Source organism: Chelonoidis abingdonii, chromosome 23 (assembly GCF_003597395.2).
Source record: "Chelonoidis abingdonii isolate Lonesome George chromosome 23, CheloAbing_2.0, whole genome shotgun sequence".
NCBI lineage: Eukaryota > Metazoa > Chordata > Testudines > Testudinidae > Chelonoidis > Chelonoidis abingdonii.
The window spans coordinates 11,014,207-11,040,928 of record NC_133791.1 but is presented as its reverse complement, the minus strand read 5'-3'; the positions used below and the strand labels follow the sequence as shown (position 1 = coordinate 11,040,928).

Below are 26,722 nucleotides of genomic sequence, written 5' to 3'. Positions count from 1 at the left end.
TTTGAATAGATATTCTTAAATTACTTGGATTCTAACAAATAGGAAAAAAAATCAGGTCAGTGTTCTACTATGACACTGTCCCTTTAAATACTTAGGGCTTGTCTATACCATAAGTGCTACCAATATAAATCCCCCTGTGGACACACTTACTCCAGAGTAAATGTGACTTTTTTGGTTTAGCTTAAACTTCTTTCAAAGTGACAAACTGAACTAGATAAATACACTCCTAAACTGGAATATGAGTGTCCACATGAGGGTCATATTGGTAGAATTACAGCAGTTTAAATTCACACCTTCGTTTATACTGGGTATATCTTCCCATATAGACAAATCCTGAGCCACTGCAATCATAGAATCATAGAACTGGAAGGGACCTCAAGTGGTCATCTAATCTAGTCCCCTGCACTCATGGCAGGATTAAGTATTATACAGACCATTCCTGACAGGTGTTTCTCTAACCGTCTCTTAAAAACCTCCAACAATGGGGATTCCACAACCTCTGTAGGCAATTTATTCCAGTGCTCAACCTCCCTGACAGTTAGAAAGTTTTTCCTAATGTCCAATCTAACCACCCTTGCTGCAATTTAAGCCCATTGCTTCTTGTCCTATCCTCAGAGGTTAAGAACAACAATTTTCTCCCTCCTCCTTGTAACAATCTTTTATGTTCTTGAAAACTTATGTCCCCTCTCAGTCTTCTTTTCTAGACTACACAAACCCAATTTTTTCAATCTTCCCTCATAGTTCATGTTTTCTAGATTGTTAATCATTTTTGTTGCTCTTCTCTGGACTTTTTCCACTTTGTCCACATCTTCCTGAAATGTGACGCCCAGAACGGGACACAATACTTTAGCTGAGGCCTAATCAGTGCAGAGTAGAGCAGAAGAATTATTTCTCTTATCTTGCTTACAACACTCCTGCTAATAGATCCCAGAATGATGTTCACTTTTTTTGCAACCGTGTTACACTGTTGACTCATATTTAGCTTGTGATCCACTATGACTCCCCAGATCCCTTTTCGCAGTACTCCTTCCTAGGCATTTTGTACATATGTAATGGTACATACTATACATATTTACTGAAAAGGTGTCCCATTTCTGTAGCAGATTTTACTCAATTTTTATCTACTTCTGTAGATATACAAATTCTGTGTTAGATGTGTGTCTATTTCATGACCAATATCAACTTTACTCACCTTGGTTGTGTTAAGGATCCCTGTAGGACCAAAGCAGCATGGGAAATACACTGTGATCGGATGTTGCTCAGTAACTGGCTAACTGCTGGCTGGCTACACATCTAAGAAGAATAAAAAAATCATTTTAATGCAGAATGAAAACATTCATAGATAAGACATACAAAATGCAGCGAACAACTTCTGCATTCGTGCAATCTAAGCAAACAGATGCCATAGATGGCATATTTCCAGCTGAAGATTCTTCAGATTACATTTAAAGAGCTGAACTAAATATTTTCCATTCCACTGTTGTCTACAAGGGAGAAGTTTAGGTTTATATTAACAGCAAAGGCTGTTGGTCTTAGACATGTGGATCTGTGTGTAATAAACCATTTAAAGCAAAGGAAAGGGAATAGATAGATGCATGTCAGTCCCCAAAACAATGTCAATTTTACAGATATCAAACTAACACAGATAGGGGTTCTGAACACAAACTTAAAAAGGCCAAATAGGAATCTCAGTAGTGAGATTTACAAAACAAAAACTTCTCACAAAGCTTTTATAGAGCTATCTGCTATAAACTCTCCTTCCCCTCTGGGCAACGGAAAGTAAGAGAAGACAGTTTGAGAGTCAGTGCTGTTGCAAATATGGCTTTACCCTTCTCTACAATACCTTTGGTGCTTTTCTCTCCTCTATTCCAACTCTGTCAAAACACTCAATGAGGTAGTTCAGCATCTCTGTCTCCTTACAAGTTTCAATGCTGAAATGGTCACTGCAGGAATCACAAGCACTTGCTCCAGCAGAGCCTCCCACACTTTAAAAAAAAAAAAAAAAAAAATGGAGAAAAAGAAAATCAAGATGTATATCCCTCTTCTACCAATGTCTTGCATGCTCCCAACTTTCTCTAGCAAACAACTTCTTTGTAGCAGAAAACCCCATCCCAACACACCACACTCATGCAGACAAGACCTGTAAAAGTAAGTTTGTTTGTGTGACCTGAGCAGAAGTTGCTAAATGTTTTTGTCCAGATCTTGGGATAGGACCGTATTCTCACATGACTCACATTCTGTGCTTGCTCAGCAAGCAGCCTAATGCAATTCCTAAAGGGGGATCAAGACGGAGCAGATGTTTGACAGATGGTAAAAGGCATGAAACGCTAACGGGCCTTTATAAAAGTGATTCTCAACTTGTGGATTACAGAGGTGAAGCAGCCAGTCTTCAAGGAGTGATGCTTCTAGCTAGTTGTACCCTACTCCTCCACTCTTTTTTATGGTTCCCAAGTTATCTGACCAGCAACACTGAAAAAGTAACAAAACCCCTCCACCGAGCTGCTTCACATTCTCTCTTCGGCATCTACTGTAAATTCAACTACAATCACACTTTTTTTTGTATAATTTTTTATTCAGATTTCGAGCACACACATTTGGTTAATATCAGTCACAGACGCCAAGCTAGTTTCTCCCTATTATATCATGTAACGGAATTTTATTTTTAAGTTACAATTTCACATAGTTTGGCTGGGACTGAAGTGACGTTTACTGGGCTGTAATTCTCTGAATCACAGAAGTGTAAGTCATTTTCTCCTCCCCATAAGTAAATCCATACATATGTAACGTAAGTTTATGTAAGTAAACTGGCTTCTGGTGGCTGCGTGTTTTGTTTTTTAAGATAGGTTCCCATTTACTTCCTTCCAGCTCTCCAATACAACAGCTCACTTTTAGGAGACTGGTTGTTTTCATTAGCAGCTCAAACACTGCATTCTTTTGTTCTGTCAGAATTCTTGGATATACAACCTGGTCCTGACAATAACATGTGGTGCCTTAGGTTATCAACTAATACCAGCACCTCCTTTTTGATACCTCTATCTCTGATAGTGTCTCATATTTATTGCTTTGGGAAAGGCATTTATCACCACCCTCTATTTTACAGACATGAAAAATGAGAGATGAAGTGACTTGCCCAAGGTTACACAGGAAATCCATGACACGCACAGAAACAGAACCTCTTTCTCCTTGATCCTCTATCCCAAGTCTTTCTTTCTCTTCAATTTAAACTTGGCAATTGTATGTAACATGCAAATCTGTTTATAAAAGTAGTTTATAACTATATAGTCACCATATATAACAAGTTTAACAAAATAAAAACTCTCAGTATGGGTGGTCAAACAGCTATTCTTCACAAGGCCATTTTTCAGGGTCTCTGGGCATGTCTGCACAGCAAACAAAAACCCGCACCTGGCCCATACCAGCCGAATTGGGTTCATGGGGCTCAGGCTGCATGGCTGTTTCACTGCTATGTAGACATACCCAGAGACCCAGGGTTTGGTCTGGAGCCCAGGCTCTAGGACCCCGTGGAGTAGGAGGGTCTCAGAGCTCAGGTTCCAATGCAGAAGTCTACACAGCAATGAAACAGCCCCACAAGCCTGAGTAAACTGGCATGGGCCAGCCGTGGTTTTTATTTGCCATATAGACATACCGTCTGTCTCTCGTTGCTAACATCTCCACCGTAATAACCAGTTTAGCCCTACTTACATGCTATTGGTTCCAGCTTTGATCCAGCGTAAAACTACACATACAAATGCTTTTCTCCATGTAGTCTCTTTCTTGTACTTTGAATTTCTTACCTCCTGCCTGAAAATCACCACCTTTATTTGTACAATATCAACTTCTTTTCAAAAAAGGTTTTTCATGCCAAGGTTAGTTACTTGATAGGCAACTTCATGTCAGCAATGGCTGAAATGATTCCTGTGCACAGCTATATATGTTTATCACAAAGGCAAAGTGCTTTGGAACTTTCAAAATGAAAGTTGTTGCATAAACGTTAGATTGTCATGTTCATACTTTAAACTGATATTCCACTACAGTCAGTTAGAATGTCAGGACATAACATACCAGCAAAGTCACCTGAAGCGTGGCAGTCCCAGAAGGTATTACACTGCACAAATTGTGTTAACTGACATCCGGGCTATGTTTTCAATAGCACAAGTATAAGATTTGAAATTAATGCAAAGGGTGAAAACAACACAGAATTCCCTGTACACAAACTGCAAAACTTTAATCTGAATAAAATATTTCTCCTGAAATCGTTCAGTGTGGATTGGAAGATAGGAGTTTATTCAATTCACCTCTCTGAGAATCTTCCAACAACTGTTTATTAAATCTACAGCTTTTAACTCTGTCACAATAGTTATGTTCTAATGTTCCACCATGGACAACCACAGACATAAGAGCTGGAAAGGTCTTGTAGGACTTTCCTCCACTCCTGTGCAGGACTGGATTTCTCCCTACATGGCACTTTCCAGTTCTGTGTCTAGTCTAGTTTTAGAAGTCCCAAGCAGTGGGTGCTTCCATCCACTTCTCTTGGGAGGATACTTCAAATCCTAATTAGATATCCTTAATTTAGGAATTTTTTAAAATTAATATTCAGACTAAATTCTCCTTTTAAAAAGTCTCATTGCTCTTTGTTATACTCAAGATATAAGCACTCTATCTGGAATACACGAGACAATAAGCACAATGTTGCAAGCATCATGATTAGATTTTTATTGCTATGAAGAAGCCTTTACAGTATCCTGAGACAAATCAGCAGCTGGCCACCATCAGGTTGGGTCAGGAAACTGAAGATGGGTGTAAAGTATTCAATATGCTAGAAATGTTATAGAGCTATTGTTTTCCAAAGAACTCCCCTTCTCCAAAGGGCATGCTTCCCATATACTATTCCCATACCCATCTCCTAATTTGCCTAAATGCAAAAGAAAATAATAGATGCCAAATACATTTGTTGTAGATATTTTTTAATGGGAATAATGGAACCAATATCACCAGGGCCAGACCAGGAACACAGATCACCTAGAACTGAGCAACACGCATTCAGGAAGTTGTTTATTTTTTTCATTTCAGAAGTTGCATCCTACAGCAAAAATGTTTCAAAGGCTGTTGAGAGACTGTGATATACATTCAGCCATTTGCTGTTATTATTCTCCAGCTACACATATACAGAAGATCCTAACCTTCACTGTCATTCCTAGAAGCATCTCCTGCCTGGCCCATTCAATATTCAACAAAGTATAATATATTCGCAAGGCTAATGGGTAACCTCCACATGCAGTGAATATATCCATTCTCATTTTGCTATCAAGTATTTCAGTGCTATATAAACTGAAGAAATTCACAACGGGATGGCCATGTCTTGGATTCACACTAAGCCATCTTTCTCCCCAACTCTGTCCCAAATGTATCAGTCTTCACCACCCCATCTCCACTGGCTGCTGATTTCTACTTGTGCACTTGAGAATCAGGTAACATGTGCTTCACAGATTAGACGACAGATGCTCAGCTGGAGTAAATTGCTGTAGCTCCATTAACTTCGATGGAACCGCATCAATTTACATCAGTTGAGGATCTGGCTCTGTCTTTTACTCCCCACTAACCTCTGTCCTCATTTTCAAGTATTCAGAAGAAGGGCTTGTGCAGGAGTTAGCACTGACTTTAAAGGATGTAGTTTTTGATGAGCAATGTTCCTCATATCATGCATCCAGTAAGGAGTTCCACTTACATGGCTGTTTCAGACTTTGTGGTCATTAAACCTGAAGGGCAACATGACTAACATTTCCTTTATTCTGAGTCATCTCTTTTTAAAAAGAACTGGCTAAGTAGGACTCATTATGTATATTTATCCTTCATCTCCCATTAAGACTTGTCCAAGTTATCTCCTCCTTTACTTATTCCCAAAGTTCCACTGAAGAATGCTTAAAGCTCCACAAACTGTTAGTTCCTAGAGCACCCAAACATGCAAGTTACATTCTATTTCTCCAATACCTGGACCCAAACTGGACACAAGAAAAATCACCATCTTCGTTTTCTTCATCACTACTGTCCCCAGACACATCAGAAATGGCAAGGAAGAGGAGGGAGAAAGGGTTGTCGTATATACTACCGCAACAAAAGCAAAAAAGGCCGTCAGAGAACAAAACAGACTTAAAAAATGAAAACACAGCAGGAAATGTAAAACTGCTAAGTTTTCCTTTATAAATTATGCCAAAAGTCATCCTAAACATGCAGCAAACAATGGTTAATACAATCCATGACATTAGAAAAATCAATGTGAGCTATTCACATACCAAAATAAAAACATTCATACACAACTAATGAAGTAAACAAGTCTTTAGAAAAATTACAGCATAAATGGAAGCCCTTCGATCTCACAGAATACTAAAGATGAGAGCTCTGAGCTGCTCAACTGAACCACAGCATTTGCAGAGCAAAATGAGAGCACCAAAAAGGCTGTTTGTTGGTTTCTCCCTCCTGCAGAGGCGGGGGGATCCTGGAAGCAGCTAGCGGAGGGCCAGCACAGTAGTTAGTACCTGTCTTTGCTGACAAAGAGACGCTATTCTATCATTTAAATCTGTCAAATCTGACATACTCCAGCAACCAAGAGCATTCAACAAACCAACTGAAGATCTACACCAAGTTATTTACAAAGCAGGAGACCTCTTTGATAGACTATCCAGCATGAGTGACTGAACTGCAATTTAAACCAAAGGAAGAGAGTTTACCAGTGGGAGTGGGGAGGGGAAGGAGAATAAAAAGGGGAAATATATAACGATATTGCTACCTTTATGCCAATTACATTAAATATCAAATACTGACAGAAAAAGGTTTAGTACTTTGGCAGCCAGGGCTTGTTAGCAAGTCAACGTATTAGCTCAACACCAACAGAAAAATCAACGCTTGGTAAGTAGAGTGAGCTCAGTACAGAGACTAGTTCTTCCAAACGGCATAAATGCACCACACCCTGCACTGCATATGTAATAGATACTGTTTGTGCTTGTGAATTACCTAGATGGAATCCTGTTTAGGAAAGAAGAACGCCTGCTCAAGGTACCGGGCAAAGCAGTAGACAAAGATGGACCCATGGTTGTGGGCCTCTGTCTGGATGAGCTGACTGGCACAGCTTGAGGACTGGTAGCCATGACTGGAGGACTTGGTGAGCTAGCTGGGGTGGAGATATTCAAGGAGCGTGGGATATGAGAAGCTGAAAAGCCCCAGGGGTGGGTGACGGTATATGGGTGGTACCTCAGAGAGGAGGGCTGGACTCCAGAAGGACTTGCTGCTGTGAGATGAGGGCTGACAGAAATGGAAGGCACAGATGTGATGGCAAGTGAACTGGCTGGTGGGGTAACAGATGAACCAGTCATTGGCACATGGCTTGAGAAATGGTTACTAGGAGCTGGACTAGTCCCATAGAGACTAGATCAATTAAAGTGGGAAAAGGAAAAAAAGCAGCCATTTAGAATACACAGAAGAAGGGCAAGAGAGAGACAAAATGAACAACAGAAACACCCCACTACTATTAACCAATTAGTATATGAATATTCATTCCACTTAACACATCACACAATGCTTTTACCTACTGAGTCTCATTTTAGGTTATTTCCAATATTTAAACAATGTATCGATTTCATTGCTTGGATTATACATTTAACAGTTAAGAGCCAGATCCTCACCTGGGTTAAGTCAGTGAGGCTCCAATTACTTCATAGACTCAGATTCTAAAAGTCAGAAAGGACTACCATGATTATCTAGTAGTCTGACCTCCTGCACAGTGCAGTCCACAGAACCTCGACCACCCACTCCTGCAGTAGACTCCTCACCTCTGGCTGAGTTGTTGATGTCCTCAAATCATGATTTAAAGACTTTAAGTCACAGAGAATCCACCATTTACACTAGTTTAAATCAGAAAGTGATCATGCCCCATGCTGCAGAGGAAGGTGAAAAAACTCCCAGGGTCTCTGCCAATCTGACATGGGGGAAAATTCCTTCCCAACCCCACATATGGGGATTGGTTGGACCTTGAGCATATGGGCAAGACCTACCAACTACACAGCTAGGAAAGAATTCTCTGCAACTCAGAGCCTGTCTTATATAGTGTCCCATGATGGGCTGTTAGAGATATTTGCTACCACAGATCAGCTACATGCCACTGTAGACTATCCCATCATACCTCCCCCTCCATACACTTATCAAGTTCAGTCTTGATGCCAGTTCGATTTTTTTGTCTCCACTACTCCCCTTGGAAGGCTGCTCCAGAACTTCACTTCTCTGATGGTTAGAAACCTCTGTCTAATTTCAAGCCTAAACTTGATGATGGCTAGTTTATATCCATTACTCTTGAATGGAGCTGTAACAGTTCACATCAGCTGAGGATCTGGCCTTAATTACCGAATGTGCATTTAACCACGGAAGTCCAGTCAAGAAGGCGGAAGAACATGCTGGTGCAGCAGGATGAAACATATTTTTAATCGTCTATACTTGCTGCTTCTGTGGCATTTCTAAGCCCATATGAAGCAGAGAATATTAAATGCAAGAACTCAGGATTTGTTTATACTACAGAAGCATAACTATGGCACTGTAGCTATGCCGCTGAAACCCCCCAGTTAGGCACTACAGCAATGGAAGGGGTTGTTCTGTCACTGTAGTAACTCCACCACTTTGTGGTAGCGAGGCTGACAGAAGCATTCTTCTGTTGAGCTACCAGGGTCTACACCAGGAGTTAAGCCGGAATGGCTACATAAGGGGAGTGTCATTTTTCACACTCCTTGAGCTACTGTTATGTCAATCTACCTTTCAAGTATAAATGAAGCCTAAGGCTCACCCTTACCAACACTTACAAAATCAACATTCTAGTGTACCCAAAGTTACCTGGATAAAGAGCTGGAACCAAAGGAGCCCACATTACAGAATAGAGGACTTGTTCCTGGGTTGGAGCCAGTGTTTGGAATCAGATTTCTGTCAGGTGACCGGGCAGCTGCTGCAATTGGCTGGGATGTGGCTGTCAAGCTGGCAAATGGGTTTTCGTCTCTCGAGTGGGTGGACATCATCAGAACTTCCATTAAAATCTGGCCAATCAAGTCCTTAAAATCTGAGAACACTGAAGAGGACAGCAAGAAAATTAGGGACCGCTGGGGCGATTAGAATTCTCCTGAGGGACCTCGGTGGTTAACCCAACCAAAACATTTTCTTCTATTTCCATAAATTAGATGCTATTTTTGCCAATAGCAATAGACTAGGTTACTTTAATTTAACAAACAAATTATCATTTGGTCTCTATCATCTCGGGTTTTGAGAAAATAGCAACATGCAAGCTCAAAGTTTGTGGAAAATGCAAAGAACTGTGCATGGTCTAATGTCATTATTGTGGACATTACAGATAATTTTCTTTTTAAATTCTCTTGTATTTTCCTTCCTTCTGTTGAGTTAGGTCACAGAATGTCACAAGGAAAACCAAACGCAAGATTAAATTAGCAATGAAGTGTTTTGGTATCTAGTAATCGGTCATTTATATCTGACAAAATGACAATTAACCTGATACAGAGATAGACTTCCTTAGTTTTATCAAATGAGCAGCAGCCATATCTATTATAATGCAATACTGAATACTTCAATTTAAAAGGGTTTCTGAAAGATTCAGAAGCATGGCAATGCTTTAGTTTCCCACTAACAGATTGATCAATTTTGTTAAGGCAGTTGACATCAATGGGATTTGCTGGTGCTCAGCACCTTGCAGGATCTCGCCTTTGTCCATGTTTTGTGGCCCCATTGTAACGGCACCTGCTGATGACAAATGTATTTTGTGCTCAGTAACTTCTGCATCAAGCAAAAAATGCAGCCAGAAAAGCTCACGCATCACTGCAGCATCAGTTATATGACTGCAGCCGAACAAAAAGCTAGAGATGAAGCTGGGCAACAAGTCAGCCACACCATCTTAATGTTTGAAAACGATGACATGACCCCTCCAATTTCTTCTTTCATACCCTAACTAGCACAATGGGAACAGCTGAAGTTCCTACCTTCTTTTGGGGTCTGCTTAAATTGCTCAGAGAACGAAGTGAGGAAGATGACGTCTCTGTCTCGGTCCTTCCAGGATACTCTGAAGATCTTACAGACCAGCTGTAAGGCCTGCTCCTCGGATACTTCAGATCCTGATGGAGGCTCCTTGTTAAGGGAAGAAGGAAACATTTTTTGCATTCATTTTGGTTTGGCTTATGCAAGTCAAAGTTTCAATAGGCACAATACAACAGCTTAAATCAGCTCTGGTGGCAAAAGGAAACAGGACAAACAAAATCCAACACTTATTATCCATTGATTCTATAAAGAAAACGTTCTGCAAGACTTCTTGCATGTCAGTTTGAAAGCCACAACTAGATTCTGGTAGCAGATTATGTGTGCTTATGAAAGGACAGTCATACCAGTATCAGAAAATACTTCAAAAAGAAAAAATTATACAAAAAAGAGAGTTATAGGAGAAATGAAATGATATCATACACCTATATGGTGCAAAGCAACTGGCATACATCATAGTAGAAAATAGTGTGGGAGGAAGAAAAATTTTAGCCTGGATACTGGCGCAACTCTACTCTTACAAGGAGTTCTATGTTGATTTTTATTTTATTTAACGCCTACCCAGAGCATACAGGACCTCCATCTTGTAAGATTTCATCTCAAAAAGAAAACCTAAAGATTTTCCCCTCTTTTTAATCCCAATCTTTGTTTTACCAAAAAAAGACCAACAAAAATAATTGTGTCCATACAGCAGTTAAAAAACATTTCCAGTTAGCTGGCTTGCAGAAGGTTAAATACAGAGGAACGCTCTTTATTCATGGCCAGATCCCAACTCTTTGAAGTCAGTGGGAGTACCTCCATTGACTTCAATGGGAGTAGGAGCAGTTTCACGGCACAAGTCAGCAACTCTTAAAAAACTTAATTCTACACGGAAGTTCCACTGTAAATGATATTGCAGTTTGCACACTGTGATGCCTGGAAGCAACTGGGGATTTCCAGTTGCTAGATGAGACCTGAGTGAATGTAAATAGGTCCCAGCATAGTTAATAAGTACTTTGTCAAACAGAGAATACAATAAAAAAAATAAACTGAGCAAATTAATCCTGGTACCAAGTGAAAACTTTTGGTCATAACACTTGGGGAGAGCTGTTACAAACTGCTGCTTGCTCGATTTAGCTTTTGTTTCACCCAGCCCCACGGCTTTGCCTCTCTTTAGAAAGAGGAAAGAGCAGGACAAAGTACTGAGGGACCTGCCCCATTCCTCTCCTCCCTTCACTTAGTAGTCATGTTAGCTACATTCAATTCCAAGGCAAAACAAGCTTCTCTGCAGTTACTCCCCTCAAGAAGTTGTCAGCATAAATAACACTAAGAATCAATTACAGTAGTTTTACCAAGGTGATGCCAGATTTTGGGGAGCATAGATGGAGAAGTAGCTCAAGAAATAAGGGAAGCAAGTTTCAGATAATTGTCATCTGCAAAAATGGAGGAATTGAGGTGTTTAAAAACCTTTCCAGAACACACATGCAACCAGCAATCTTTGTTCTCCACCATGGCTGGCATGGCTAACTGTAATTAGACATAAGCATCACTCAAGAACACTGAAAATACTTGTTGCATAAAAGTCAGTGGTTTCTGCCTAAAATTATCTTCTTTTCTCTAACACTTCCCAGCAAGAACACTGCACTTGGAGCTCTATGATGTAGGGCACGTTCCACCAGTTCCTAAACACTTTTTGTTGGGACACACCGGTCACTGGACCATCCTCATCCCATTCTTCCTTATTCCATAGACTCAGACTTTAAGGTTAGAAGGGACCATCATCATCATCTAGTCTGATCTCCTGCACAAGGCAGGCACAGAATCTCACCCACCCACTCCTGTAACAAACCCCTAATCTGTGTCTGAGTTACTGAAGTCCTCAAATTGTGGTTCCATCACACCACAACCCAACATACTTGTTGACATCTTTTTTATTCTCTTTCCTTCTTGTCGGCAAATGTTGACTTTTTAATGGCAATAACTGCAGCTACTGACTTAAGCAATACAATTCACTTGAGGTAGTCTACATCGGAATAGCTTGAACCCATATGCCTCTGTTCTCATTTTACCATACACTCGTTTCCAATACATGCTAAAGTTGTCAATTACACAAAGTAAAAGGGCCAGATCACATCACAATGACAAAACCCCAGCAAATGTGATTTTAAGCCATACCAGTTAAGAGATGGAAAATGCCTGTTGGATCAAAGCCCATTCTCCTAGAAGAGTATGGAATAGTTATCAGATAGAACACATCAGGTATTCAGCTGATATTGAGCTTTTTAAAAAGTATCAGGATAAGTCGGTATCTTCTGAAGAAGTTGTTCTCTTTAAAAAAGAAAGGCTGGCAGGGGAGGGAGAAAATTCAAACTGGAAAAAAAACTGAAAAATAATAAAAAAGAATCTGACGCAAGTTCGCACTCAAGATCCAACAGGAATTGCCTCAGTTTCCTTACCACTCCCACAGAAGTTATCTACCACTATTGTTTCCCATTTTTCCATCCCTCCTCTGCAGCCAAGAAACAATACACAGGACTACGGACCTCAAATAACCTAGAAGCCTGGGCAGGATACGATAACTTAGTGTGCATTCAACTAACAACCGTAAGGCATGTAAAATTAAACTGATACTATTTCTATTCACACAACACAAGAACCTATACGGAACTAAACCCCAAACTCTTCTGCTTCCTTTTCATGCAAACAAAAGGCTTCAATATTGATATCAAAATATCGAAGATATTCTAAAATAATGCCCACATTTTCCATGCAGAAGGAAGGCAAGGAAATTTCCTAATTATCAATTGGGTTTTGGGTGCCTCCTTTCCAATTCATTCACTCAGAGTAGTCAGAAGGCTAAAGAGGAATCAAGCCAAGTTTGCAAAGCTTCTTCGTACTCTCCACTGAGCCCCCCATTCAAGCCGCCCTTGATTTGAAGCTACTTATTTCACAGCAGCACAATGGAAGCTGTTTGACTGCCTAGCTTGCAACCAATGACTGTTCAGAAAAATAAGTTCTGCATCAGGGTTATTGCAACACGGCTCAAAGCCAGACTTTCACCAACTGAGCTTATTACTGTAAGTGCAGAGGTAAACAAAGGCTTAGAATGAGCACTGCAAAAATGACGGTGGAAGCCTCTCCACACCCCCACCGAGGCCACATTTCTAGCTTCAGACCCAGAGTCAAGTGATAACTTTGGAGTGAATCTGAGCTTTGGGTCTGGTTCCCCCCATTCTGCTCTTCAGGGTCCCATCCCTTGTCTAGGTGGGTGGGAGAGCTAGCTGCTCTTCTTTCTCTCTTTTGTAATAAATAATAATACCACCTAACTCATATAGTGCTTTTCATTAGGAGATCTGAAAGTGCTTTACAAAGGAGAACATGGTCTTCAAAATTATATCAGTTGTTTCGCATAACGAGTGTTTGCTTTGATCTAATCCCATCGCAGAAAAATCAGATTTAGAGGGTTAAACTCATTTTATTGCAAGGTATAATCTCCCTCCCGAGGTCTCTTGAGAGCATTTTTCAAGAGTCCATCAACTGGATTGCTGAAGCTATTGTGCAGAAAACACTCTGAGACCATTCAGTTGCTTGCTACAGAAGTTCATTATCTTATGAGTTCTGTCTTTTTTAGGTTTGACCAGGGAATTTGAGGAAGGGCGAGTAGTCAGATGAAGCCTGAAGGCTGGGTACTTCCCCTCAAAAACATCCAATGGAAGACAGATTAAGAGAAATACTGTATATTGCTCTTCCACCAGTCTGACTATTGTTCCACATCCTTTGGGGGGCCTACCAAAGATTGATTCTGACTAGGGACGTTTCTCTAAATCTGATTTAAAACTTCTAGAGGTAAATGGGAAAGCAAGACATCTGAACGGAAAAATTAAGGAGAGCAAAGCCTGTACCATCTATTAGTACCATCACCTATTAGTCCATCTGCCTCACTAATACAAGTAAAAGACAGTAGATTGAGTCTAAGCCAAAGTCTTTGTAAAACAAATCTAATACTTTATGAAACAATAGCATGCATTACATTAAACAACAAAAAAGTCGTGCTTTAAATTTAAACAGTAAGTTGCATAATCCAAGTAAGCTCACTAATAAAACGCAAGAGCTAAAGGTCACAATACAGAGTTTCTACATCTGGCCTGATGAAAGAGACTCTGGGACTAGCCAACCTTATCAGTCAGGCTCCTTTTCTCTCTGCGATCACTCTCATCGACCTCCATGTTCTCTATTCCTGAATCTACATCCACCTGGGACATACTGTAAGAGAAAAGAACAGAAGAGCCCATTAACTGCTGGAAACCCAAAGACAGTTCTTTATGAAGATGCTGACTGAAGGAGTGTTCTCTTAAACGGAAACTGCTCAGGAAATACGACGGATGAACGAGAATAGCCAGATCCATAAATGTGGCAATTAAAAGTTACTAGCCAGTAAATGGGTCTTTTGGGTCTGCCTCTCATATTATGCTTGCTTTAAACACAAGAAATATGACACTGAATTTCTTAAGCAGGCAAAGAAAAATATACACTGTAGGAAATAATACATTTTAAACTTGACCTTTAACACGGCTGGGAGTGGAAGATAAAGAGTGTATTTTCTTTGTACATATTTAGATGGCCTGTAGTGCAGTACCTGCCTGGTAGTATAAGCAGCGTTCTTTACCTTTTCTCACAGGAGACACTATCAATATCCATGCTCTGGGAACGGGAGAGAGACTGAGATTGTGTTTCAAGGCTGTTAGATGGGGAACTGCTGAGCGAACTCACTCCTTCGCTGCTCTGGCTTCGGTGGGCTACTCCTAAAGAAAAGCAACAACCAGATTAGTGCTGCAGAGATGGGAAGCCACCACAATTATCCAGTGAGGGCCATGTCGTTTTTTTTAATCATTTCTTAATCCAGCTATTAAGGATTCCAGGTAATCCATTACAAATGTTGTTGCCACTGAATTACTCTATGGCCTCAGGCAAGTTTGTCTGTCTGTACTTCCTCTTCCCTGTCTGTAGAAGTAGAGGTAAGAATGCTTACCTGCAGCATGAACAAGAGAATGGAAGCTTAATTCATGTCTGTGAGATGCTCAGGGTTCCCTCTAAGAAAAGCATTGTCTGATTTTAAATAAACTCTTTGTTTTCTGTGCATCTGAGTGACATATGGAGCTGTAGTAATTCTATGTTTTAACTGTACCAAGGTTTACATAGTAGCAAGATTTACATGTTGGCAGTGATTTACACCAGAGCTCAAAAAGAGGGCTACAGGAATTTTTCCTTCTTTTCCAACATGCTCAGGTAAGAAGTGTAGATATGTGAAATACACTTATCCAGCTCAATAACACCCTTCTCCCATCCCTCTCCCTCCAAAAAATTTGCACTGAATGCAAATGCCTGAAGTGATCAACGTGAGAGCAAGGTAATCCACACTGGGGCTTTGATGCAATTTCCTAACAGCTTTGTGAGGTCAGCCAGTTTTTAAAAATTAATCCTAAAGCAAATAAATAATGTATATGCTGTTAATAGACAAAACAAAAACAAGCCTCGGGCTGTAGAAAGTGACGGACTAAATCAGAAGAAGTGCCTCACAGCAAATTGTTGCCAAGTTTTAAAGTTCATGGAGTCATTTATAGATATATTATTAGATATGTATAAGTATCACTGGTTGTCCATGCGTCTGACCCACATCCCTTATGTGGACAGATCACCCTCACAGACGCACACACACAAGCTAATAATTTGCACCAAAAGCAGTTTATACGCAAATCCATTTTTGCTTTTGTGGGTTGGGTCGGAAGAAAAAAGCAATTTCCCTTGCCAGGCCTCCCGTCTGCAGTGACCAAACTCTTCCGTCTGAGGCAGGCTGGAACGGCTACCTCTGGGTCCCACCAGTGCAACCCCAGTCCATCTTCCCAAGCAAGGAACTAAGCTCACTATCAAACTCTGATCACATGTAAGACAGTGCTATATGCTGTAGAAAGACTGCCATGTCATACCAACCTCATCTGTTTATCTATCTTCAGATGAACACAAAAGTTATAGTCTTCATTGCAGAGTTTAACCTCGGCTCTGACTTGAGTGTTGCCCATAAACTAGTTCTCCTCCACACACTAAAACTTCCGACCCGAGTTCAGTGGTGCTTTCAACCCACACAAGCTGGCAAGTCATGGAGTATAGTATAAACCACAAGTAAGGCTTTCGCTTGGGTAGTATCCTGCCCACTTTGCAGTGAGGATGCAGACTAAGATCATTCAAATACTGATAGTTTTCCCCTGATTCCCTCCATGTGCCAAGAAGGGCAAACAAGTCCCAATTCAGTGAGAAAGAATCAGTGTGGCTCAACTTACTAAAGCACAAAGAACCACAGAATATGCCCCAGATATCCTAGATATTCAGACAGATGAGCGCAGCACCAGTGAGGATAAAATAATCGAGGTGCAGCTATGCAACATGGCTAGGCAAACCTGGGTGCCAATCAGCCAGGTTATCTCTGATGTGAAGGCATGCACACCAGCATTCAAGGGTGTAGGGAGAAATACACATACAAAATTCATATTAATGCAGAATAAACCTTGGATTCAAACTATTGAAAGCAGACTGAGCGCTACTGACATCCATATAGAGGTGCAGCACACTCCTAAAATTTCTGCCTGGTGATACTGGGTCAGGGAGAGGGATGTTAGATTAAGTCTTGCCTAGTAATAAATTATTAAATTACAAATGGTTACTGTAGCAGTTCTGTGGTATTATACTTGTGTGCTGATAACTGGGCTCTTTGAAGACCAAGCAAAGAAAAAGGTATTATTAGCCTGCTCGTTTAATATAGAAGCAGCAGTGAATTCCACTCCTGTAGGGTTTTCCATCTGTTATTTACAAGATATTCCCCAAATAGTATTAGATTTCAGGTAAAAAGTGTAAAACCAGATTGATAATCTATTTTTAAATTCTAGCACTGGATCTGTTCCAGCATTACAACTAAAATCTGCAGTACCTTCTCCCATGCTTATGGCAATATCACATTTTCAAGTTAATGTGGATAGTGAAGTAGAACAGATTCAGGATTATGACTTTTTTTCTGCAAGTGGTTTGTTTTAGCAGTTTCTTCACAAACTATTTTGAAACCTTGACACAAATTTCAACTTCATGAGGAAATCTAAACAGAAAAAGTAAGGCCAATCTGCAGAAGAATACAATTTGAAAAAAACATTTTGCTTCATTTGGTCAAAATGAAGACTAAAGTAAGTAAAACACCTTCTCGACGCTTTAAAAAACCAACTTCTGGTTGTATCCACACTTTATAACAAATCATGTTAGCAACAGCTATTTAAATGGGGCCAGGCCAGATTCTCTTTCTACATGTAAGTGTACATCTGGAGTATTTCCACTGACTTCAATGGAGTTACACTGGTGTAAAACTAGTTTAAGTGAGACGTTGTCAGACATCCTTGTTTCTTGCTGTTTCTTTGTCCAATATGGAAAAGGGATTTTTTATTTTTAAATCCATGGTATGGGAGACAATATGCTCTGTGGCATAATTAGGCTAAATTGTCAGAAAAAAATTCTCTATTCAACTTGGTCAGAGACCTACACTAGAAACAACCACATGGTTATTGTTAGAAAAGTTTCGGCTGCAACGCAGAGAGGGTGTCAATAAATTAGCTCCACACCTACACACACAAGTAGTACTGTGTTGGGGGAATCGTGTTATAATACAGCATGGTCCAATCTATCAGAATTTGAGGGGGTACTACTGTATCTTAACATGATTCCGATATACACAGTAAATCTATATATTGAAACAGGTAGCCAAAAATAGGGCATATTCTGAAAAGGGTCACAGAGTTACAGTTATGCCTCCATACTACCACTTCAAAACGTCTGTTAGCTTTTTCTATGGGTTTTCTGGGGTCTTCGTTCTCATAACACGTCTGATAACAAGTACAGATTTAGAGTCCAAAAAGAACTCAACTATTGACAAAGTGCAATGATGGCCTATTAACTTGATGGGGATGGAGCAACACTAAATTAGTATGCACTCCTTAAAGCTTTGCCATGCGAGGGGCAGATGAAGAGACATCAGTTGACAGTTAAGTTCACCAACTGGTTACTCTCAAAGCCATCTTCTACATCAAAAATAGATTTACTAATGTTAATATATAGCTGGAATTTTGACACACTTTCTTCAGATGATTGAGTTCTGTATATGAAATGCATATTGCAGAGCTCAGTTTTTTAAATGCTCTAATTTATTTATGGAAGCTAGTGGAGATGTTTATTTGCTCTTACTGCTAAACTATGTCAATCTCCCAATTCCCCAAGTTAGGTGGCTTGAAAGGCATCTAGTTATCAGTGGTAATCAACTCTTCTATTAAAAAAAAAAAAACGTAGAGAAATAATTAGAGTGAACCCAGCCAATCCTCCCCATTTCAGGAGGAAAGGAGAAGCTTTTGGGCAAAATCTGTGTGTGGGCAGAATTTTATAGACACTATATTTTTGTGCATTTCTTTTTATTCCACTGTATATGCTAAAAGCCACATGTAATATAATTCGTATCTTCTCAACGTTAATTAGTTAACATCTGTGGAGCTTTTTGACAATTTAAAGTGCCATGTAAAAGAAGTACCAGTAGCTTCAGATTTGCAGGAGGCAAATAGAGCTCTAACTGCTCTTTTCTGAAAAGTGTGGCAGATCCATGCAGCAAAGTGCAGCTGGAATATCCACTGTTCTGTAGGATCAACCACCATTTTGGATTCCATCCACTTACAGAGTAATCCCAATGCAAACTAATATTTTTAAAAATTACAAACTAAAGTAAGACAAGCTAAGAAGGAACAGAACAAGCACTTTGTTTTAATGAGTATGATTTTCAAACTATCACCTGCCAAGCCTGATCAGGCAGTGCATCCAAACTCTGCTTAGCTGGATGACTGCGGTCTCGAAATGGGGCCTTAAAGAAAAGAAGAGTTCATAGAAGAGGGGGTGATAACCACGCTCTCTTGAGAAGGGGAAAAACCAAACCTCCATCTCAAGGAATAGAGTATGAGTCTTTAACCTCTGATTTAAGTGGGGTAGGAATGCAGACCAATTGCCAGAGCATAGCACCAGAAGCCAAGACTATTCCTGACTTCATTTCCCTGTGTGCAAAATGCAAACAAATATAATACTTAACTTCCTCAGACAGGTTGTGTGTCTGAAGTGTATTCTGAGATCATTAGATGACTGGCATAACAGACATGCAAAGTATTATTAATTAGCGTGTATACCAGAAATATAGTTAAACTAAGATTAACAAAATATCCCAGTTCTGTGGCTGAAGAGACAAGTGTGCTCTGTAGAGTGCTATGAAAACACAGAAGGAATATGTAACACACACCTGTCACAATTTACATGGTAACTTTAACAGCTGTGAACAAAAACAAAGGAATTTGGTAAATGTGGGTTAACAATCTATGTAGGGCTGAAGCTGACAATTAGCATGTCATTTCTAACAGCATTCTCAGCCAATTAAGCATTCTCTAGAAATGAGGAGGAAAAATGGGATCTGCGATCCTGTAAAACAACTTAGATTTTGCTGAAATGCCCTCTGGTCAATATTAGATATTCACAAATTATTCAATTTTATTGATGAGAAAAAATAAATCCCACTGAAAGCAGAGCGATTATGGAATGCATGCTACAGCCTTGATCCTGCAAGTCCTTGCAAAATGCACAAATCTGTTGCAATCCAGTACAAATGATGGCTAAATGCAAGCTCAAGGAAGCATAAACATCACGTATACCCCCTCAACACTGAGTAGAAGCAAACATGAGGCCTCATTTACATTAAGGAGATTGGCAACAGTGTAACTACATTGATGTAGTTACCCCAGTGCTAATGCTTTATGTACATCTGCTGCATGAGTTTAAAGCAAGCCTTACATTAGTGCAGTTTATGTTACTACGTGACTGGTTTAAGGTGTCCTGGTGTAACCCCTGCTTTGTTTCAGTCCAGTGCCTGTGCAAACAACATCCATTTAGTGAGTTCAGTGCAAATGTCCTTAACATAGACAAGACCAAATGGCACCAGTGCACCTACTCCATTACTTACAGACAATGCGGGGGAGGGGGGGAGAGAGAGTAGATCTGTGAGCAGGAAATGGAGGTGATAAGCACAATCCTCCATCATGCTCATGGGATGCAAAGCTCTACATGCCTCCCAGGGTCTCGCTCCTGCTATTGGACAAAAGTACCTTGGTGGTCACACTGCAATACTCAATATGGGATCAGGAGCCCCTAGACTCTGTCCTGCCTATCACCTTCTATCTTGAGATAATTCGCACAACACCCACACCTGCATTGTGCTGGAACAAGTACGCCATGAAACATTTGACCTTCAAAACTCAGCCTCTCTTGAAAATAAAAGTGCAAATGGAAACACTGTAAATACATAGTGACATGCACTGAACACATACGTTGTATATGTCTCACTCCCTTATTTTATTTATTATTTCCAGGATCTCTAAATATGCTTCCCAAATAGGGACAAAGTAATAAGAGTCTTTTCCACCAAATAGATCCTGTGCTCTGACCTCGCCACTGTATGCAATTCCTCCAACAAAGGGACGTTTACAAGGACATTATTTTGCTGGAGCTGCTCTCTTCATATCTAAATGAATTAAAATCCTCTGCAGTCATTTTAGTGTAGCACAGCTATGGGATTCCTGCAGACTGTAGAGCTTTAAATAAATCTTTGCTGATGTGAAGTGCGTATAGCGGATGCTCAGCATTGAGCAACACCACTCTCACTAACCACTACCAATTTTCTGGTCTATCTATCTAACTCTCTCATTCTGGTCTGGAAAAAAAAAATTGAACATTGTTTCAGTAATCAGTACTATGGAAAGTGAACACTGTACTTTTAAGTAGTGATTTTATGCTTCTGGCCATGACAAACCAACACCTCATGCATCGCTAGGGTTTGGGTGTCTAGAACAGACTAATAAATTTGCCAGACTGACCTCTCTAGGTAAACTGTGACCCATGAATCTCTCAATGCCAAGTGGTAAGAGGGTTACAAGAATATCCTGATTCTGGTATGTATATTCTGGTTCACCCAAGAATGCCATGTGAGTTCTTAAATGAAAGCCAGGGTCACACTGGTCATTAATATAATTAAGAAATCTAGGTACAGATACTATGTAAGGAGTTCTGTATGTAGACTGAAAATATGTTTTAAAGTCTGTAACTCTGCCTTGATACAAAAGCAGGTGAGATATTTATTCACCTGTCTCTCTGGCATACAAATTAAACATTGTAAACTAACACAATGGGGAATCATTTACACAGAACGTTAAGGGGAGGAAGGGGGAGCGTGTGTGAAATCAATAAGGAGGCAGCATACTGAGATCACATGGCTGGTGATCCTGACTCTGGGTACAGACAATGAACTTTGTGAGATACAAAGAGAAAGCAAGACATATCTAGAAAGTAAGTGTACCTTTATTCTTCACCTAGGAAATAAAAGGACAGTGCATGAAAATGGGATCTCTGCCTACCTTGGTGGAAGACACTACAAAAGACTTTGGGTGACATAACCTCCTGTCTAAAAAGTTACCTTGGTAAATTAAGATTAGTCTCTAGGAAGATTATGATGATTTGATATGTAACCCCTTTGTTTCAATTATCCTTACCCACTGTCTCTTGAATGTTTGATAATAAATATTGTTTTCACTATAAATATATCTCAGCACTGTGGTGTGAAGCTACGTGCTGATCCTGAGTTGAATCAGGCAAGTTGTTGTGTACACTTCTCCCTTGGGGACCGCAAACCTCATATTTAATGCAGAATAAAGTACTGGACACTACAGGGAAACACTTAAAAAGAACTCAGGGACTGGGTCATATCTATTGTTAACCTGCAAGGCAAGGCAAGGGCTGGAATAGCTCAGAGTAGATTTGGCTGGCTAATAGAAGTTGGTCATGTCAAGAAGCCAGTACCCAGCTAAACACAAACAAGTCTCTCTTGTGCTAGAGGCAAGGGGTAATAAGGTGACTCTCAGTCCTCCTGGGTATCCCAAGAACCATTGCACAAACTACGTGGACTCTGCACCATATACTGAGTTACATACTGGGTTATCAGGTGGGTTTGTTTTTTTTAAAATCACCTTAGCTTCTGTGTCATTTTTTTTAATCACAAGGCCAGTGTACTGTTTTAATTGTAACTGCAATTAGCTTTTCTCTGGAAATGCTTTTAATAATGACTCTCTGTCATAACTGAAATGCAGAGAAATGGGAGGTAGAAAGAACAGGTAAGAAAAAATTCATTTTGACAAGTCAGCACTATAACAAGGAGTCAGAGTTCTAACCAGTCCTGAGACAGGATTGTATGTAATAAAAGGGAGGAGGTTTCCAGCCTTCTAGGTTGACTTTACTAAATGCATGTTCTAAAGGACATAACCATAAACCCAATGCATTAGACAAAGGCTCACAGTGCAAATAAGTTATCCGCTAGTTTGATCTGCACAGGCATAGAAAAATATTTTTCATTACCCTCAACTATTTAACATCTCCTTGATCTTTCGGTAGTAGTTTGCTAAAAACAGCAAATCACCACCTTTGAAATACTGAAAATTAAAAAAAAAACAAACCCTCGTTCAGCACCTCTAATTTCATAAAACTGAAGACATGAAATATAATTTGTGATTACAGATGAAGTTTATAATATTTGGCAAGTATGCCAAGTTTAGATCAAAATCCAGATTTTATGTAAATATTGCATAATTAACTGTCTCAACAAGAGAACATCTCTCTTCCCATTCTCACCTGCTCATTTAAAAATAAATAAATTAATTAGTCTGGCTCGGACATTTTCCAAGCCTTCTGACTCCTAGATTCACAAGAGTAGTAACTGAAGGGGATTCTACCTTTACCCTCCAGAAGTGTTAGAAAACTGTTTTTCCCTTTGTTTATTGACTTCACACACTTCGCTCCTATAAACAATACATAGACACACCACAGGCATCATTCAAATGCACCAAACACTAGTAATGCAAGATCTGAAACTAAACTGGACTTTGAGACTGAGTGTTGAAGTCCAGCTAGAAACCAAATCAATAAAAAAGGTTATTTAAAATCTTAAATAATCTAAAAGGCAGATGGGAAAAAAAACCCTGTTTCTTGTTCAGAATACTCAGAAGATTTAATTATATACTTCACTCAACACCATGTTTTAACTCTGAGTAAACTTTGTTTTAGAGGCATTTGCAATTCTCCCTCCATAAAAACTCCCTCCAAAAAAAATTATACAGAAGAGCTCTCCCCTTTACTGGTTGCCAACAGAAAATTTAAGTAATTTAAAATATGTTAATGCACTCACCTGAACAACTGTATATAGTTTACCAAAAATAATTAAATATATGCAATATCAAGAAGTGTCCATTTTCTCAACTCTTTTCAAATTATACCAGAAACAACCTGTAGCACTCATATCCTAGGTTTAAAATTTTCAATAGAATAACCACAACCACCACCACCACACAATAATTCTTCAATGATTAAATTGTAGCCCACCTGATGCACCAATTGGAGAGGTAGCTGGGGTCATACTATGGACATTCAGGCCAAAATTGTGGGATGGACCTGGGGCTGGCACTATTACAGGTGGTCCAGGTGGGTTCTCTCTTTGTGGAGAGGTAAGAGGAGTGGTGGGCTGGGAAGATGGTCCACCTGCAAGCCGAGCAAGGCGCCTTCGACGGATCTGTATAAAGGAAATAAAAAGTAGATGAAGTAGACACACACACAGAATTTCACAAACAATGCACCAATGGTCCTTCCAAGCAGTATGCATATCAACCTCTGCCAAAAGGCATCACCAAAAACAATAATATAATGTATGACCCTTGATATAAAGGGAAACTTGCATTAAAGATCACCTCCAATCAGCAATTCCCTGTGTTATGTGACCAATCCCCCTGTCTTATGTGACCATTCTAAAATACTTCTAGAGTTTCCAGTACATTTTTAATACCTCTGAAGACCATCTCTACTGGCCAACCCAATTTGTGTTCCCTTGAATAGTCATTTAAGACAGGTTTCACTTTCTGTTGCATAGCGATGTGAGCACACACAACAATTCCTTTCTTCTATTTTAGCATTTGATGGAATAAAATATATTCTTCTGTTAAACAGACCTTAACATAAATGTTGCCCAAATTTCATAACATCTAAGATCAACATAAATATTTGTATTTAAAACATTTTTCTAGTGAAAATGGTTATCTTTAATCAAAAGATCATTACCCCACAGTGTTTGAAACCCAAACATGAAGACTCTATAAATAACATTTTTCAGTCAAACAGAAATACAGAAAGTAAAAGAAGAGACTAGCATCCTGAGTCTAGGAGGAGTCAATGAGCATAAACTGACAGGTTAATTGAGTTTTTTAAATTCTATCCCTTAATGTGTTATTAATAACACAAGTAAAGAAGTGTATTTGCTTGCAACATGTGACAGGTTGCTAGTGTTCTTTATAAATTTCTAACGTTTAGTATCACCACAAGCTGATTGGCTTGATACATAGGGAATAGACAGACAAAGGGAAAATAATATCTACAGAAGTTTTAGAACCAGAAAACTAAAAAATAGTAATGAAAAACTCAGAAAGTTAAATATTACCAAGAACCACTTCTCTAGCACTAAATTGGTTTTCAGTCAACTGCACCATTTCTCACTTTTGCCCACAATGCCCAAGAGTTGCCAAGCATATGAAAAAGTGCAAGAAAAGATTTGTGTCAAATGACTAATACCATGTCACTACAGTCATTTAATGGCCTGCCAAACTTCCTCAATAGAGAAAGAAGATGAACAGATCAAATTCATAGAATCATAGATTATTAGGGTTGGAATGGACCTCAAGAGATCATCTAGTCCAACCCCCTACTCAAAGCAGGACCAATCCCTAAATTGCCCCCTCAAGGATTGAACTCACAACCCTGGGTTTAGCAGGCCAATGCTCAAACCAGTGAGCTATCCCTCCCCCCTATGACAGTCCCATAGCTCGCTACACAATGTTGATACACACTGTGATGGTGCTGCTGCCCCCGCATAAGGCTTTATGGAACATGCTTATGAATGTATATATGACATGACTAGAATGTTTTATGCTATATATGCCTTGTAACATGTCTCTGTAAAGATTATGATCTACTGAATCTGTTAATCCTATTTGTAGACATCTATCATTTTTGTACTTGAAGTTAGGAATATTGGCTGTATACTTGCTTGATTTTAACTAGTGTAGTAGAGCATCTGGTATTAAATCAGACTTGAAAAACTCTGGGAAAACAGCTTCTGAAGCAGGCATCTCTTCCTTGACACTGATGTCACCATACAAATACAGAAGGTGGAAAGAAAATAAACTCTTGGAGTTTTTTGTATTTATTTTTTTTAAATAAACTAAAAGGGCTTTGAATAGAATCTCTTAATCCTACTCTTTACAAAGTGAAGTTGGGGTGTTTCTATGACAGCAAGACAAAGCAGGATCCACTCATACAGCTAAAAACTGTTCTTACTGGGCTCTCTACAGAAAAATGTTTAAGAAATAAAACTCACATTTTTCCCCAAATCTGTTTTGCAGAGTGATGAAAGCTGAAGATTTTATATCCTATATACCCACTTACATGCTAATTTTCTGTAGTGTAACATTGCTCCAACCATTAGGAAGTTACTACATTTCACCCAAGAGGTAGCCATATTTTGGCAGTGGTTCAAATGACCCCTAAACATACACCTTGTAAATCAGCTGTAACTCAGAGTATCCTCTACTCTTAACCTATATCAGGGGTAGGCAACCCTTGGCACACAGCCCATCAGGTAATCCACTGGCAGGCCGCAAGACATTTTGTTTAGGTTGACCATCCGCAGGCACTGCCTCCCACAGCCCCAGTGGCAAACTGCAGCCACTGGGAGCTGTGGGGGGTGGTCAATGTGAACACGCTTCTCGCGGCCTGCCAGCAGATTACCCTGATAGGCCGCGTGCCGAAGGTTGTCAGCCCTGATCTATATTATGCTATTTATACTATATAAAATAGAGAACAATTAATGTGAGAGGAAAGCACCCCTAGGGTTTTCTTTCACATTGTGTCAGTGACTGGATGTTGTTATTGTAAACTAATTCCTCTACAAGAAAAAAAATCACTTTAAGATTGCAGTCCCAAAAAAACTTAGGGAAGTGCTGAACCTGACACACAAGCAGCCCTGTAAACTACAATAGGGATACTCATGTGTAATGTTCCATTTGAGTGTCTGCAGGACAAAGGCCTAAATCTCCCTATCTGCATTAAAATAAATATATATAATTTTTGCGCATGTCTGTGTCTGCAAATGGGCTGCGGGTGGTTTAGAGCTAGAGTCATCACCACAGATGTCACAAGGAGATAGATAATAAGACAGAAAATATTCCTATTCCTTTCCTCATGCTTCCTAACATTCTGTTAGCTTTTGACTGCTGCTACACATTGAGCAGATGTTTCATGGAATTAGCTCCGATAATGCCACAATCTCTTTCTTGAGTGTTAACAGCTAATTTAGACCCCATCATTTTGTATGTATTGTTGGGATTATGTTTTCCAATGTGTATTACACAACACTGAATTTCATCTGCCATTTTATTGCCCAGTCATCCAGTTTTGTGAAATCCTTTTGTAA

The 26,722-nt window shown here is 39.6% G+C and overlaps 2 protein-coding genes across 6 annotated transcripts in view; one reads left to right on the top strand and one right to left on the bottom strand.

The window, feature by feature from the left end:
* The window catches only part of DFFA (DNA fragmentation factor subunit alpha), a 355,095-nt gene that overhangs the window by 226,530 nt on the left and 101,843 nt on the right, over positions 1-26,722 (top strand). The window lies entirely within an intron of this gene.
* The window catches only part of UBE4B (ubiquitination factor E4B), a 61,434-nt gene that overhangs the window by 26,627 nt on the left and 8,085 nt on the right, over positions 1-26,722 (bottom strand). The window contains exons 2-10 of one of the 5 annotated variants that reach the window (XM_032775463.2): positions 23,587-23,773; positions 14,717-14,852; positions 14,226-14,313; positions 10,020-10,164; positions 8,872-9,100; positions 7,009-7,419; positions 5,989-6,102; positions 1,844-1,985; positions 1,193-1,293 (exon numbers count right to left, since the gene is read on the bottom strand). In XM_032775463.2, the coding sequence (XP_032631354.1) occupies positions 1,193-1,293; positions 1,844-1,985; positions 5,989-6,102; positions 7,009-7,419; positions 8,872-9,100; positions 10,020-10,164; positions 14,226-14,313; positions 14,717-14,852; positions 23,587-23,773 (1,553 nt within the window). The remainder of the gene's footprint in view (positions 1-1,192; positions 1,294-1,843; positions 1,986-5,988; positions 6,103-7,008; positions 7,420-8,871; positions 9,101-10,019; positions 10,165-14,225; positions 14,314-14,716; positions 14,853-23,586; positions 23,774-26,722) is intronic. The other 4 variants (XM_032775465.2, XM_032775464.2, XM_032775466.2 and 1 more) reach the window with 4 other exon arrangements.